The sequence below is a fragment of the Miscanthus floridulus genome, chromosome 11 (genome assembly GCF_019320115.1).
Source record: "Miscanthus floridulus cultivar M001 chromosome 11, ASM1932011v1, whole genome shotgun sequence".
In the NCBI taxonomy this organism is placed as follows: Eukaryota; Viridiplantae; Streptophyta; class Magnoliopsida; order Poales; family Poaceae; genus Miscanthus; species Miscanthus floridulus.
This window is the reverse complement of record NC_089590.1, coordinates 91,485,926-91,503,634: the sequence shown is the minus strand read 5'-3', so window position 1 is coordinate 91,503,634 and position 17,709 is coordinate 91,485,926. Positions and strand designations below refer to the sequence as shown.

Genomic DNA, 17,709 nt, shown 5'->3' with positions numbered 1-17,709 from the left:
TTTTCTTCCTAAATTGATTATCTGCATCTTTTTTGCCTGCAGTTCCATTTCATAGATCACTGGGAAAACGAGGTTGGGTTAACAGTAGAGGCTCCTTTGCATCTTTACATGTAATAATCCTTGTCATAAAGATGATTATCTCCTTTGGTTCATTATATTAAGATTTTAGACATCAACATACTTTTTAGTTTGCTCTCATAGTCTAACCACTTGATGGTTTTATTAGACCTATGTCCCAGAAACACATTGAAGTTGTTGCGCATGGTGTTAGCCTAAGCTATATTCCGAGAGGCATCTTCGTAAGCCTTCAGATCGATATCTCGATTCTTCCTATGCTTGTGGCCTGCAGCAGAGCAGCTGTGCCTTTTTTTATATATGTATGCAAAATTGTACCACTATTAAATGCAGTCTATATTTATAGCACACCATGCCTGATCAAATGTAGCTTGAATTTCACATATCCTGCTTTTTTTTAATTTCCTGATGCTGCCACCGACTACTGTCACAATATTATGGTCGCTATTTTAAGCACACCATGTCAGGTCATATATAGGTTTAGTTTCACAGATCCTGCCTTTTTCTAATCTTCTGACAGTGCCACCGACTTTGTAAGAACAATTATGAGATTTTAGCAAATTGACAAGTTTTAAATGTCACTGACAATTGAGAGCCACAAACTGATTCCAATAATTCAGGATAAACATTAATGTTCAATAGATCTTTGAATATTGTTGTATTGTTTGTTTGAACATAGTCCATTTACAGAATCACTTCTTATACTTATATATGTTCAGAGTTCTTTAAACTTGGTGAAATAATAAATTATACATTGATGGTGCATAGACAATCCATAGATGCTGAGCTGTATTTATTAACAAGATAATGTCTAGCAAGCCTAAAAAGCATGTTACTCTTCTATGGTTGCCTGCTACGGTTTTGATTTGGACTATTTTTTCCAACACTTCAGAAAGATACAGGAGTAGGAAGACCAACTTAGAGCAGCAGTAAAGTATGGGGAAGGTCAAAGCCATAGTGCTTTATCGGTGTTGATAAATAGTTTAGATTTTCTAAACAAATAGCGCTTCAACTTCTAATAGGACTACTTCTAATTTCGGTACTTATATAGCTTTACTTAAATTATTTGATGGCCAGGATCACGGGTACCTAGAGATTAGAGGTAGCCAGAATCTCTTCTTAGCCATCTGATAGAAGTGCTTCCTTTACGAGACAGTGCACAAAATTTTGGTGATAGTTCTGGTATGTATATTTTCTTGTATATCTAAACTGCCCTAATGAAACTCTTCTTTTGAGCTTTGGCATCTATGGATTACCCATTTTCATATGCAATAGACCAAGCTTCTATTGTGCTAGGATTAGTGCTTATCCTCAATCGCTAAAATCTCGTCCATTTGCATTTGAGATGTGTTCCGTAAAAGTTTCTCGTATGTTTGGCTCTTTACAATATTAATTGGAGATATGTCCCATAAAAGTTTCTTATATGTTTTAACTCTTTGGTTGTTGCATTGGAGATGTATTTCAGAAAATCACATCTAATTACTATTTGTATTTGCTGGTAGTTATCCCAAACATTCGTAGGCATTTGTTCCGATTCTACAAGTAGTTATGTAATTATAACTGATTTATTATTATGGTATTAAAAGAGGTCCATGTTCTATTGTATTGCTCGTTTGGTTAAAAACCTCTTAAAAAAAGAGGCTCATTGACTAGCATGGTTCGTTCTGATTGTTTGACAGAATCTACAGATTCAAGCACTATTTTCTCAAACGCCGGCCATACACCACGTCGTCTTCTGGACAGAAACAATCCTTAGGTATGTCATCTAACAAGCAACAGAGATAACAATCATGCACTCGTCTTCCTTTTCATAACACCTTGGAACACAAATATCGCTATAAATAGATAAAAACATAGACATCTATTTATGTGGGAACGCTTTCTGTACATACAAATGAATCAAAAAAATTACTTCCGGTTCCAACCACCTAGATTCCCATAAACGTCTCTCAACCACAGCCTATAATTTATCCATAAGGTTCATGCCTACTAAATCCATGACATGAAATGCTTTGCAAATTTAAGAGTTCTTGTTTGAATATTACAAGATTTAAATAGCCTTAAATTTAAAACATTGCCTTATTACTTCTCTTTATACCATCCCTACTTGCCAGCACAGCCACCTCACATGCAAACTTCTCAAATGTCTTTGATTTTGCAGCAGCAGCAGCCATGGACACATACCAATATCCCAATGGCCCATTTGGCTGCAACCAATTGATCTCACTTCCGACGATGACTTCAACATGTAGATCATGCAGGAAGAAGAAGATGCAAGACTAGGTATGCCTCAACATCACAGATCCTTTGTTTTTATAAACTTTTATTTACATTTGTTCCTTATTGGTTCTAACCCCGCTCCCTCCACACACCTAGCCACACATGTACATTCTGTCCCAAAAAATTTAGTTGATTACGACTGCCTCCCTACAGACTACGGTGACCATGAAAATGACGTGGCTCTATCTGATTCAGCAGGTATAGCTAAAATAGATATAAATAATAGATCAGCTAAACACTTCATAAGCCGAACACTCTATACCTCTTCTTCACTGTTCTATAGGTTCTATATCTGCATGCAGTCACCACACAGAGGGCATGTGCCGCTACCAAGAATCAGGTACACAGATTGTCCCTCATCATTTGCCAACTTTATCATATACTTTATATACCACATATAACACACATCTAGATGCATACACAGATTCATCCATCAGCCCCTGATGCTTCGAACAGAACAACAAAGGTACCGCCAGATAACAAGATCGGCATCAGCATCTGCACAACTGCTACCTGATGCTTATTTATTATGTATAATATGCATGCTTATGTGCACAGCAGTACCACTACATATATCGTTGCCTAACATATGCAGCCTAGAATTGTATAGTTAAGACATTCCCAGCTTATCACATCGTAGCAAATTTGTACAGTAGTAAATCATATACGGCATGGGAACTCTACATTGAAAATCCTAAGGTTATTCTCTTACCGGCGCGCGCGAAGGCGCGCGGCATTCACTAGTGAAAATAAAAGCCCATGAACAACGAAGGCAAAGCAAGAAAAGATTCATATGCTAAGCCCACGAAGGTAGCCCCGTTCTTGCTAAGAGGGTGTTTCATCCATTAACTAAAGTCTAGGTATCATACGGGGACGTCGTATGGGATATTTGATAGTAATAAAAAAATAAATTACAGAATTCATCAGTAATTCGCAAGATGAATTTATTAAGTCTAATTAATTCGGCATTAGCATATGTGTACTGTAGCACCACATTGTCAAATCCTAGACTAATTAGACTTAAAAATTTCGTCTCGCAAAATAGTTTTAATCTGTGCATTTAGTTTCAGGGATATTTAACTTATTGCCATCCTTACGGATGGCACCTCTCCAATTGCCAACTTTAGAATGGAACCTACAGAATTACCATACAAAACAGTGACCTCCTACGTTTTTTCCACTTTTGATGATGTGGCGTGCCACGTGACCTTGCCAGCACGGCATCGTCCATAGGAGCCCTAACTTAGCACGGGGAAAGACCGTTTCGCCCCTGCCTCCTTCTGCCTTTGTGGCCCCAACGTTCTGCGCCGATCTCCATTCTCTTCCCCGCTGGTCTCCATTCTCTCCCTGTCGCACCAGCGTCCACACGCCGCTCCCTGCTGTTGACTCGCTAGTCGCGATGTCGCTTGCCCTCGCCCTTGCCGGCGCCGGCGGCCGCGACCGACGTGGAGGTACGCTAGCCCATGCGCCACGCCCCCACACACGCGCATAGCTGGGCCGCCTACTCCAGCTCCAGTGTGCCGACGCCAGCACGGTGGATGGAAGAGCGTCTGGTCCAGGAAGTCCTGGTTCATGTACTCATACACCAGCAGGCGCCCTCGGCCTAGATCCCACGGAGCTTCACCAGGTTCACGTCATGGACGTTGCCGATCACGGCGATCTCCATCAGGAACTCGCGCTAGCCCTGCGTGCCTAGCCCGTTCATCCGCTTCACCTCCAAGTTGCTCTGGTCGGGGAGCTCGCCGCGGAACACGGAGCCGATCTGCCACTTGAAGCCATCCGTCGCCGCGTCCTGGTCGGCAGGCCGAGATGAACACGTTCTCGTCGAGGCCCTCGACGTTAGACAGGGCGGAGGACGCAGCCCACGGCGGCGATAGCATGGCCGACAGCTTGAACTAGCTGCTGCTGCTCTTCTTGACGTGCTGCGGGCTGCGGCCGGCGCCTCGTGAGCCACTGCGTGGTCATGGTGTAGAGCAGGTGGTTGCAGTCGTTGGCCGACGCGGCCCTGAAACATTCGGCTGGCGGCGGCGGCGGCACCGGTCCGTACAGACATGGGCCGCCTGACGCCGGCGGTGGTGATGGCGCTGCCCGTCGTCCTGGCGGCCGTGTCCGGGCTCCCGGCGATCAACGTGACGACGATGGCATTCGAGGACGCGTACGCGCCGCTATTCGCCACGGCAACATGCCAACATCCTCCGCTCCGCCGACCACGCACCGATGATTGTCTGTTTCCGACTTTTCATGCACGTCTTTGTCAAACGCATTCATCAATAAACAATTCGATTGCTGGATTGATGGTCGATCATATTCGAAAACATCTACCCGATGAGCGAGCAATTATTAATCTAATTGATGAACGAGAATGCATTTTGCGGTGGATTAATTTGCTGTAGGGTCTGGTTTCATCTCCTCGTCCATGTATGTACCAGCACGGCTTCTTCAGCGCGTCCATCAAGTTTCCCTCCGACTACATGCTTCCTGCGTTCCTGCATGCTGCCTGCAGGCGTCCACCGGCGACGTGTTCGAGAAGCGGCACAACAAGCTGGACTTCGAGTTCCTGGGCAACATTCGGGGGCAAGCCATGGCGGGTGCATGCAGATCAACGTGTACGGCAACAGCGGTGTCGACCGGGGCCAGGAGGAGCGGTACGTGCTGCCGTTCGACCCCACTAGGGAGTTCCTCCGCTACTTCATCTTGTGGACGGCCGCCGCCGTGTCCTTCTACGTGGAAGACGCGAGCGAGGTGCGCTGGTCGGACGACATGGGCGGGGACTTCCTGTCCAAGCCCATGACCTGGGGGCTGGGGGAGAGAGGGGCTCTTGGCTGCGAGTGGGTTTGACCAAAGGAGCGACCGACGCTGGGCCACAATACAGAAGGAGGCAGGGGCAAAACAATCTTTTCCTATGCCAAGTTAGGACTCCCACGGGACCTGCCGCTCTAGCACGCTCGCGTGGCGTGCCACGTCAGCAAAAATAGCAAAAACGTATGAGAATGGCAATAAGTTAAATATCCCTAGGTTTCATAATTAGTCTATATTTAATACTCCATACATATGTCCAAACATTCGATGGGACATCGACTAAAGTTTTGGAGGTAGAACCAAACACCCTCTAAGGCAAATCAGTCCACCAAACAATAGTTTATGGGCCGTTTCTGATTATGTTGATCTCTCTTCCAAAACTTCAAAACCACTATTATTGGTTTTGAAGGTGTTATTATCCTTTTTATTTAGTTAAAAAATCGACAAATACTTGACAAAAATTTTAATCCTCAAAAAATATCTCTGACCTTTAAAAAGTTCTGACAGAAATCTTGCAGACAGACTGGGATATGAAGAATTCAAAGAAAGATTTAGAGCCCATGAAAATATATCTAGAAGTGTCGAAACATTAGATTTAACTTAAAAATGAGAAAAATATTTAAAAAATCAAAACATTAGATTTAGCTCTAAAAATTGAGAAAAATATTAAAAATATAGAAATGTTACAAAAGCATTCTAATTAATGTCTATATATGTTTTAAAAAATTGCATTGTAAAAATATGAAATGCATCCACATGAATACATGACGGATCTGCTGGTTGACATACAAAATTTATCATGCCAAAGATTTGACAAGCCAAAAGTTGGGGCCAAAACATTGTTATAGATTTGACAAGTCAAATGTGAGAGTTTAGTAAATTTTGATAGCAAACCAAATACTAGCTAAAATCATGACTTGCCAAATCATTGACATGGAAAATTTTAAAAGCAAACCAATTAGACCCAACATATTAATGCTGCGCTGAATGGCTAGCCACTTAGCTATATTATTCGAGCGTCGCATGACTCGCTAGAGGAATATACGATAAGCGCCAGAAAAAACACGAGAAGGAGTTACGTTAAAAAAAAAACACGAGAAGGAGCATATTCTTCGCAGAAGGGAGCGAAATGAAGAAGCAAGTGAGTTTCAAACCGAATCGGCGTTCGGTGATACTTATATTTGATTCGGGGCCCAGTTTAGTTTCAAATTTTTTTGGTAAAATGGGTACTGTAGCATTTTCGTTGTTATTTGACAAATAGTGTCCAATCATAGTCTAATTAGGCTTAAAAGATTCGTCTCGTGGATTTCGTCTAAACTGTGTAATTAGTTTTATTTTTTATTTATATTTAATGCTTCATGCATGCGTCCAAAGATTCAATGTGATGGGGAATGTGAAAAATTTTACAAATTTTTTTGCAAACTAAATTGGACCCGGGTTTGTGACATCGAGTTCACAACTAATAATTAAGAATTTAAGACCCTGATTCGCATGTACGCAGCTTTCCGCCTAACGTCTCCGCCGATCTCGCTTGCCGTCCGGCCGGCCGGCTTGACGTACGCTGCTGATGCGGCGTCCTGCTCCTGCGTGCTAGTTTTTCCCTTTTCCGGGCTTTTGTCATTTCACCGCTTTATCAGGATTGACACGATCTCTTTTCACTAATCCCATACCATTTCATAAAAAAAAACTAATCTCACACCAGTACACCACACTAGGTAGCATGTCCGTACGTTGCCACGTGACAACTAAATCTTTTGTACTAAAAACACACGGATTGCACGATAAGATAACAATACTGTTAAATTAAATATCGACGTCAAAGTGACATTTAATTCAAAAAGCAAAGTCCGTGAAATTAATACAGTCTTGAAGAGTGCGACGGTCGCAGGCTCACAAACTCTACTGTATAGACTTTTTCGTGATACGACTAAGATAATATTTTATATCGGCAAAAAGAATTCTACGATATCCATTTCTTTCATGCCCCAATAAATCCATGAATAAGTTCCGCTGTATCTCTATATAATCATGTACACACAGGTTCGAGTATATATGCAAATAGGTTCGTGCCCGTACGTTACTACGGGACAACTAAACTTTTGTACTAAAAACACACGGATTGCATGATAAGATAATAGTACTGTAAAAGCATATGACCGACGTTAAAGTGACATTTAATCCAAAAGTTAAGTTCGTGAAATTTACACAGTCACAGAGAGCGTGGCGTCGCGGCTCACAAACTCTACTGTGTAGATCTTTCTATGATGCGGCTAAAATTATTTTTTATACCGACAGGAAAAGATTTTCGATATCCATTTCTTTCGTGTGCCAACAAATACATAAATAAGTTCCACCACATCTCCGTACCATCCTGTACATGACGCTGGCAAGCGAATTAGCCACAACTTATGTAGTTAGTTTTATAATTAGCTCATATTTAGTCCTCCTAATTGATATCTAAAAATTTAATGTGACAGGGACTAAAGTTTAGTCTAGGATCCAAACACCCCTGACTCTCGACTCCTGCTAGATGCTCATTTGCACCACCATGCCTATGTGTCTGCACGTATATACTCTAATGCCAGAACGTCTAAGATGGTCTTTATTGTACAACTTTGAAAATATCATAACTTTAAGGTTACCATTTGTGTATGCTGTAGTATTGGGATGCTTTGCACTGATCCATGAGGGTGTCCATGAGAGTCGAAATTTTTGATGCCATTATGATGTCTAAGCTTACCAATCAGACAGAGACAAACTTGATTGTTAAAATATTTTCAACACTGCTTTCATATACTCCCTCTGTCTCAAAATAGAATTTATTCTCGCTTTCCGAGAAGTTAGCTTTTTTTTTAACTTCGACCAATTATATATAAAAGAATATTAATATTTATAATACATAATTAGTATTATTACATAGAATATTGAATATATTTTTATAATAAACTTATTTAGAGATACAAATGTTGCACATATTTTTTATAAACCTAGTCAAAGTTGAGAAAGTTTGAGCTGCATGCATCCCATAATGACTTAGGGCATGTACAATTCACAGACATGGATCCGTCTCTAAGTGCCTCGAATCTATCATACAGACAAGTATAAAGACCGGTCATACAACCCATAGACGGAGTTATGTCTCTAAGCTATTTAATGTTTTGCATGTAGCTAAGATCAACTATAAATAAATATTTGTATAACATTGTGTGGTTATTTGATAGAAAATGTATCAAGGATAAATAAGTGCAACATAATTACAATATTTTTTAAATCATCACAGCTAGGTTTAATGTGATAGAAGAATATTGCAATAGCCAAGAAAAAAACAATGATATATCATCTGCAGTGATCTTGGTTTAATATGATATTGCAATAGCCAAGAAGAAAACAATTTTGCTAATGCTTGACATATGATCCAAACATTGGTTTTCCTATTTTTGCCTTAACTTATCAAGAAGTAATCAGTAAAGATCACATACTCACACCAACTACGGCATGACAAAAGCAATTGACTGTAGATTCATCAAAAACAAAGGAAGAAAGCAAGGAGCTGATCTTCTCGTTCATGTTGCCTGCGAGCTGGCGCGTATTGAACCTGAGCCACTAGCGCATCTTCTTGTTCCTCGATCCCCCACTTCTTGCCCCCCGGCCCCGTCTCCACCAGCGCGTACACCAGTCGCGAGCTCCGGCGAGCAGCCCAGCACGGCCTCCCTGAACATCTTGACGACGAACTCCCAGAACAGGTGCTGCAAGAGCTCCGCCTCGTCCTCGAGCCCAGCAGCTCCCAGCCAGCAGCGCAGAGCACGGTGTTGACTCAAGTGCGAGGCGGCGGCGAAGGCACCCAGCGCCTGACAAGCGGGACGGACGCGCCGAGCTCCCAGTCGAGGTGTGCAGCGGCGGCGGCAAGCTGGTGCCGGCGGACGCCCGGAAGCAGAGCTGAGCGTCGTCGAGGCACCGATCGAAGGAAGCGTCCCAGGCGGCGGCGAACAACAGGGAAGCAGCGAGATGGGAACGATTTTGGCGCGAGACTTCCCTCCGGCGCGCGGCCAAACTGAACCCCCCGCGCACAGACGGGATCCGCACACGGTCGAGTAGGGGATGCGATCCATACAACGCTGCCAGAGTCGGCGTTTCGGCCTCGGGCAACGGGACTTCCCCGTCGTCTCACGAGACGACGTCGATCCCGTCTCCTCGTATCGGTGGGGTGCTTTTTGCAAAATATACATTGTAGAAATGGCTTCTGAAGACCCATTGTACATGCCCTTATATTTTGAGGTAGAGGAAGTATATGCTAATGGGAGTAGTTAACTGGAAGTGGTGATGAACACAATAATACTTTCATATTATATGCTAATGGGAGCACGAAGAAACGCAGGGGAATAGAACTATATACTAATGGTGGGAATATTCGTTTAGAAAATTGCAGAAGATTCACCAATCTCACCATGTATAACCTGCACATCTTTTATTTGGCACCACTGATGTTTCCTTCCATGCATGATTATTGTTTACTTCCATGCATGATTATTGTTCCATGCATGATTATTGTTTCCTTCCATGTATGATTATTGTTTTCTTCCATGCATGATTATTGTTTCCTTCCATGCATGTGGCCTCAGGTGATCGATTTGTTTCCTTCAAAGCAGGCGGGGATCGCATGGATGACAATTTCTTTTTCTATCGCGCCTTTCCTTTTCTTGCTCGCCCGTTGGACAGTGTGGGAGGTGGGATCGATCGCATAGGGTGGCAGACGGACGAACTAAGGCAATTGTCGCACCAAAATGGTGTCCACACTTTGTTCTTTTTAGTTGTAGAAGATACCAGTATATATCCTCCCTCGGTCAAAAAAAAACTTATGCTTTAGAGCATGTTTGAGAGTGTTTTTGAAGCTCACTCTTTAAATTATCATTTGAAAGTCATTGGCATAAAAATCGCTTTCTATATCTTCTCACTCTCCAATTGTTTTTTACATCTTGTGTGTACTCTAAAGAGCTATTCTCGTTTTCTACCTTTGATGGTAAGAAATCCGAAATAGAAGATGACTATATTTGAATAACCAAATAAACAAAATGTTGGAGGGTATTTTTTCATCAAACTCTCTATTTCTAGCAATTTGGAATGATATAGAGAGTCGCTTGGAGTTGCTCTTAGAAATAAATAATTATCCAAAAATGATGATTTAGCTTTTAGGCACTTCGTTAGGTCCATATCAGTTTAAGATTGTAGCATGAATAATATCTCTGTGTATTTCTTTTAAGGACCGACTTATTTTTTTTATTAACGTGGATAATTACATTCAATAAATAGGGATATATATATAGGTGAATTTTATTAAACACTGTATCCAAAAAATCCCCAAAACGTATTTTAGGACAGAGGTAATACAATGCACATACGCATGCTACATGCATGCTTTAATCCCCATGTCTAGGTCACTCCATCGCCCAATTTCACCGAAATGCTAATGATTCTGCCCCATCAGCCCGTCTTGTTATACTATCATTACTGGGAGTAAAAGCCCGACCGATTTGACGGCCCCCGACACTGCATGCTGCATTGGTGTGCCATGCATTGTGTGTGACACTCACCTCGACCAGGCATTGCTTGCTAGTAGGAATACTTCAAAGCTTAGCCGGACTGTCTGATCTCATGCATGCCAGGACCAGCTCATGCACGCATGCATATGTAGTCACCTTCACATGGAAGCATGCATGCACCTCGTTTTCCTGTGGTGTACTCGGCAACTTTCGCCCGAGAATGATGTGCGTGCCAGAGATGTGTCAATTGTCATTAGCTAGGAATGGGCTTCCTTCTCCTCCTGTTGCTTCTGCCTGCTGTTTTATTTATTAGCAGGGTTAACTAATTATTAGAAGTGGTAGGTTAATCAGAAAACCATGCGAGGCTGAGAGCTGGGACTCTTTTTTTTTTTTAAAAAAAAGTGGAAGAGACTTCTCACCTCTGCGTGTCTGCACATAGCATTTACATTATTACATATAGTTCTATAGTAATATTGAATCAGAGAAACAAGAAATGCAAAAATTATACATAACAGAATCTATTATTAAATTTTCATCCGTGAGAGGCGAATAACTCCAACATGGTGGTCTCTAATTTTCTGCTCGCCAACTAAAGATTACAACATTGCAACATCTCTAAATTGTCCAACATAATGCCGCTGCCCCCACCATAATATATTTTCTATTTTAAATCAAATTAGATAGCCAACTTCCTAACACTTAGGATACAGAGATGGGATCTAGGAGCTAGGAATGAATATATATACATGTTCTTTGTTTCAGTGGAGAGATATAGGAGTAATTCCTCTAGCGGCTACTAGTTTATCTATATGCATGGCTAGGTGTTCATGTGTGCAGTATCCTGTTCCAGGTCCAACGGTGGATGGCGGCGCTAACTCCGAGGTCAACCTGAGCATCCATCATGCATGCTGGTTCTCGCTTTCGTCTGCATGCATGCCTTTTCCAATCATATATTAGCGTGTTGCAGCTTCACTGATGATGGTCTGATATAGAGGTTTTTTAGATGGTCTAATCTTTGATAGGCCTATGTGCCTAGCTACATATAGGTATGGCAAAACCAATCTTACAGATTGTGGCAAGAGATTTGCATCTCTTTGTTGGCCTTTATCTGGTTTATGATGTGCAATCATGCAGATGGGGTACAGGTTTACAAACAAGGGAGAGAGATGAGTGTTAATCAAACGATATCATCCATACAGATAGAGTAGACAGTAAGTAAGCTACCAAGAGATCGAGGTTAATTGTTAGATGAAGATTTACTTATTACTCCTACGTACATAGCACTACTCCCTTCGTTTTTAATTACCACATTTAAAATGAAGGGAGTAGAAGGTTGCTAAATTACTTCTGAATAAACTCTTTTTTATAAGAAAAATACTAACTACTTGATGAACTCACTCACAGCAACATGCATAGGGCAATGCTACGGTACAAGGTAATACCTCAAACCAACCTCGCTAATAAGGAAGGTTACTGGTCCAACTGGTTAGAGCGTCCCGGCGGCACTCCCCGTGGGAGCGAATTTCAGACTGGGGTTAAAAAAATTCCCTCGTCTGTCCCACGCCAAAGCACAGGTCTAAGGACTGGCCCGTTCTCACATGGTGATGGTGCCACTGTGTAAGGGTGGAGGGGTTTTCTAGGCCTGCGTGAGAAGATCTTCTTCTTAATGCAATGCCTGGGGTGGTCATACCCTCGCAGTTACAGTTACTAAACTTTACTACTCCGACCTGGTACAGAAAACGAACTTTCTAGCTAGCTGCAGCGAAGTGTGCATTTTGATTAGCGAGGTGAAAAGCTGTCGCGTGATCTGGTAACATGCACTTCAAATACTCTAGTTAGGTGAAGATTAACCGGCGTAGCTAGGCTGGATTCAAACTCGCTTTAACAGCATGCCAACGTACAGAGCCGAGAGAGTCGATATTCTCCCCATATATTCCTTGTCAATCGTCATGAATTTCGACAGGAAAGGTGAAAAGAGGTGAGCTCCATGCGAGAATTTTACCTTTTCACCTTTATTACTGCGCCTGCTTTTCGTGGCTCCGCTGATGATTGCGATTCACCACCACCATTGCTGACGCCCTTCCATCAGCAATCTCCCACATTCCCTGTCGCCCCCGGCCGGCCATGAGAGCACGCCTTTCGACTGTTACCTCGATCTCGCACACAACACTCAAACCCTCACTACAGCCCCCGCCTTAGCTTTCTCCATCGATCGTCTCCGGCCGGTCTCCCCATATATAAACACGCAAGGACGCCCGATCTCTTCTCACCTAGTATAGCCCTAGCTCTCAGCTGCTTTCCGTTTTTACATATACTCTCGATCTTTGCTCGATCTGCTACGACATCTCTACAAAGTTTGAAACGTAGCTAACTACAAAGTTTATTGACATGAGGCTTCACCATTTCCATGTGGCTTACTTGGACAAAGCGGCAGGCTCGCCGCCGCCATCGTCTCCACCATCCATCTCACTAGCATCTCAGAGCTCATCTGCTGCCATCCCTCTGGCCCTCCAGCAATACTGTATGCGCCCGCTTGCGCCCAAGATCTCGTTCCCTGAGGCGAGGAAGATGGTCGTCCTTCCTGAGTTTGCTCGCGTCAGGAATGCTTCTTCGAGGCTGCTAAACTGCACGGTTAGATAGATTAATTAGAAACCAAAGAGAACTCATGCACTAGCTAGTAGTAGTAACACTAACACAAGCAAGGTACGGATGACTTGATCTAGCTAGCTAGCTAACCGATGATCATATCTTTGCATTGTGCAAGCTGCAGGTGCAAGTGCCAACGGCGGGTGGCACGACGCGGTGGAATCCGTCGCCGGATCAGATAAGGGTGCTGGAGATGCTGTACCGCGGGGGGATGCGCACGCCCAACTCGTTCCAGATCGAGCAGATCACGGAGGAGCTCGGCAAGTATGGCCGGATCGAGGGCAAGAACGTCTTCTACTGGTTCCAGAACCACAAGGCCCGCGAGCGCCAGAAGCAGAAGCGGGCAGCAATCCTCACCCTCAGCACCACTGCTTCCACGCTACCAGCTGCTGCTGCTGAAACCAAAGTATATACACACAGTAACTTTGTATGCATGCATAAATTTAAATGCAGTGAACAGCAGTATCATATCTGCTGCGCATGCATGCAGGATGGAGTGGAGACGAAAAAGGAACAAGCGTGTGAAGATGCATCGAGCCGCAAGCGGAGGTTCAGGACCTGGGATGATGTCGACCATGGTGGCGGCGGCGATGCCGCTACCGACGATGTGACCCTGGAGCTCTTCCCGTTGCGTCCTCAGGGTAAAGCTAGCTAATTAATTAAGGCCAACCTAGCTGCTAGCGTATATGCATATGATGCTCTCGGTTTATGCATGTCTTCGGTTCTTCCATGCATGTTCCCCTGGATTCTGTTGTTCGTGTGAACACTTAGTCGTCGTTGGCGTTGCATCCACATGTGCTTTGTATTATTGTAGTATGGACGTGCTTGGATTGCTTAAACGTATGCATCGTGTGACCGTGAGTGGTCAAAAGTATCAGTTACCCAATACTACTTCATTTGTTCAGGCTACTGCATCCATGAGACAAATCAAATTAATTAAAGGGTAGGTAGCTACACTTTGTATTTGGAAAAAAATACTACGGACACTAAAAGTGACGTCGTGTTGTTTGCTAACTAACCGACACTAAAAAAAGTTCAATTGGCTTCTAGACACTCTGGCTTGTGAAAAAATTATTGAAAGACATCACGTCCACTAAAATAACATTTTTCAGGTGAGTACGTAGAGTAAGACGATGAAATGTTCTTTTTGCCTCTAACTCTTTCTTCTTCTGCCCTCCCCCGCATCAACCTCTTCTCTTCCCCTCTCACCAACCTCCTCCAATGAACACCTAGGCAAGATGGCAAGCTCACGACCTCCAGCAGGCGGCAACAAACGCCAGCTGCGTGTCCCTGTCCCTGTTCTCAGCACCGAACTCGAGTAGGGAGGAGACCATGCATCTTGATGGCCCCGCCAAAAGGGAACATAAGAGCAATAGAAGATGAGAAGAAAAGGATGCCTCAGCGATTGGGCAACAGTGAAAGTGGCTGCGGGGAGCTCGTCATCAGGTCACCTTCTCCTCGGCGAAGATGGTGACCCTATGCTCCCTTATCCGAGTGGCGGAGTTGCTGGCGTCGCCAGCAATGTCAAAGTCGATCTGGCGCCACCTGCGCCGAGATGGCGGTAGCAATGACAGTGACGGAGAGGTTAGCGGTGGTGACGGGAACGGGTGGGTGTGGGTGATTGGGTGGAGAGGAACGTGGGGAGCGTGTGGAAGTTGGTGCGGGGAAAGAAGAACGAAGAGAAGAATGTGAGAGAGGCATTAGTAAAAAAGAACAAGGGCAAAAAGAACATTCGTCATCTTTCTCACTCCTACTCACTTGGAAAACATTATTTTAATAGACTCGGTGTTTTTTTAGTAAATTTGTCACTAATCAAAGTATCGAGCAGCCAATTAGACTTCATCTGGTGTTGCTAACACCATGCATGAGATCACTTTAAGTGTCCCCAATTTTTCCCATTGTATTACTAGCTGCTAAGAAGCCATCTAATCTAAAATAAATGTATATATTAGGTTTTCACTTTATATGATATTGTTAAGCTGCGTATCAAGTATGAACACGTACGTGGAAGAAAGTGCATGTAATCCGGTCGCGTGTTGAGTAAAAGAGCCGAACTATGACATAGAGCACCCATATTTAGCAAATTTATAGACCACCCCCTACTTAGCAGGTTTCTAGACCAGATGTTGTAGCCTACTGCCTACACACGATAAGAATGTCGGGTAATAAGGCCAGAGTTGAGCAGATAAGCATTATCATGCTTCATGCACGACAATTGACAAGTAGTAGCCAAAAGTTTAAGCTAGCTAAGGTGGTACAAATTTGTAATATGCCAACACATATAAATTTTAAACCAAGAAGTAACTTTTTTAGAACAAGGGATATATATTTCACCAAGCAAATGAAAAGGTCTCAGCCTCTACATCATTCGAGATTTACAGATCCTTGAGGCCCTCGAACATCCACAAAAGCACTTAGGCCCACATAACTAAAAAACGAGCACACGAACCAGATAAAAGCAAAAAAAAAAAAAAAAAAACTAAAAAGAGACTAATTAAGCTTCAATTTGGCTCGAGAACTTCCATTCCATCCAAACTTTGCAAATGCATGAGGCATATGTATGTAAATTAATCAACCATATAAATTAAAACCACGAACCATATAAGGCGTATATATGTAAATGCATTGCCTGGACAACACTTATATGAGTTACGAGGCAAGAGTTTTTACGCTAGACGACGGATCCTTTTTGGCGCCCCAAATCATTCATTTCTGTATATATAAGCTGCTTGTAGCCGACGCAAGTTCAGGCTTTATGAGGCAATTATACCCAGGCCTGAGCAGCAAGCCTTCTGCTCCAGCTTTATACATTCCTCCTCGGCTCGCTTTAAACATGTACCGATGACATCATGGTTATAATTGCATGAAACATGCTCTGACGCCAATCATACTGACTATGTACTATCTCTTGAGTGCACGTGAATATAATCGTGATGGGCAGAAAAATCCTCCGAGGGCCGAAACACACTGTTGAGGTGTTGGGTGTTCCGCCCGGCCGTCTCGGTCATGTGAAACACTGAAACACACTGTTTGTGACGACGTCGCACACAGCGCTCTCGCTTCTTGGCATCGATCAGCGCATCAGGCCGAGCCGTCGCCAATCGCACGCTGAAAAAAGAGGCCATGTCAGGGGTGAATCGAAGCAAAGTCCGCAGGCGCGCGCGGGGCAACCAGCAAGTTATGCATCATGCATGCATTACATTACGTGGCGTCATTGGCTGGGTGCCGCCCGCCCACATCCATCCAACCGAGCGGGGCACTGGGCGCAGGGGAGCCCAGCGACGCCCCGGCCCCCAGCCATGCTGCCGTAGCATCGGTTCTGTGCGGCTCACGCAGTTGAGGAAGGGAACCGAAGGAAAGGGAGAGGATAAGGTTGGAAGAGTGGGTCCCACCATTATTTGTGAATAATTTGTTTTTTTTAAATTTGTGAACAATTTGTGAAAATTTTGACATATATTTCTCCGATATCTACATTCCATACAAATAATTTGTAAATTTTTCTAAAAAATTTGATATATATTTGTATTATCCCCAAATTACACCATTGTGTTCAATAAATTGCATTGAAAAAATCATTCTAAATATAGTGATAAGCCAGTGTAAATTAGCTAGAAGACAGTTTGAGTGCATGAGAAAAATTCAGTTGAGGAGTTAAAATAACTGAATGTCACATGGACTAAGATGCAAGTGGGGCAGCAACGGCTAACCCGCCCCACGTCCGCCGAGCCGCAAAGGCTTCACGGGGCTGATGCGGCGAGCCCGCAACTACCGCACGATATACGCAGCAAGATGCTTGTTCTCCTAGCCCATTTATCTTGGTGTCCAATGTTCGTTTGCATGATATACGCTGTGTTCGCGGCTCTGCTGCATGCCTGCGGGCCTCGCCCCATACATACTCGGCCTCCGTCCACTCCACGCGCGTCTCGCGCTCGCCTTCGCCAACCTCATGCTGGCCACCCTTGAGTCGACGAGCTTGCCGCGCGCATACCGTCTTCTGGCTCCAGCATGTCCTCCAGCTTCAGCAGAGGACCAAGACGGCCCGCGCGCGGCCGAGCGGCTAGGTGGTGTCGAGCAGGCCGTGGGGCCTTAGTTTCTCTGGCGCGTGTGGACGACGCGCTCACGTGGCTCAGCGCTGCCATGACCTACGAGGACATGTGCGCCGATGGCCTCAGGCCACGCAAGTCCGCCCGCTCCGCGCAAAAGTGCGCCGCGCCGAGCAGTATACTAGTATCGCTCTCGCGCTCATAAACATCTATCCTTATCAGTAACGACCAAGTGTATGTGTAAGCGGGATGTGGGTTGGTGGCCCCGATGCCGAATGTGGGTCGGACGCTGCAGCCCACTCTAAGTGGGTTAGGTTGCAGTCTCATGC

General features: G+C 44.0%; 2 protein-coding genes across 2 annotated transcripts; both read left to right on the top strand.

Moving 5' to 3' along the window:
* The first annotated feature begins 4,406 nt into the window (after positions 1–4,406).
* On the top strand, positions 4,407–5,193 carry LOC136492444 (uncharacterized). The gene is made up of 2 exons (XM_066488456.1): positions 4,407–4,578; positions 4,859–5,193. Exons 1-2 carry the CDS (start codon positions 4,407–4,409, stop codon positions 5,191–5,193), a joined length of 507 nt encoding a protein of 168 aa, XP_066344553.1.
* Positions 5,194–12,984: 7,791 nt separating this feature from the next.
* Positions 12,985–14,024, top strand: LOC136490577 (WUSCHEL-related homeobox 4-like). Its single transcript, XM_066486782.1, has 3 exons — positions 12,985–13,322; positions 13,462–13,743; positions 13,828–14,024. Exons 1-3 carry the CDS (start codon positions 13,080–13,082, stop codon positions 13,990–13,992), a joined length of 690 nt encoding a protein of 229 aa, XP_066342879.1. The 5' UTR covers positions 12,985–13,079; the 3' UTR covers positions 13,993–14,024.
* The last annotated feature ends 3,685 nt before the right edge of the window (positions 14,025–17,709 follow it).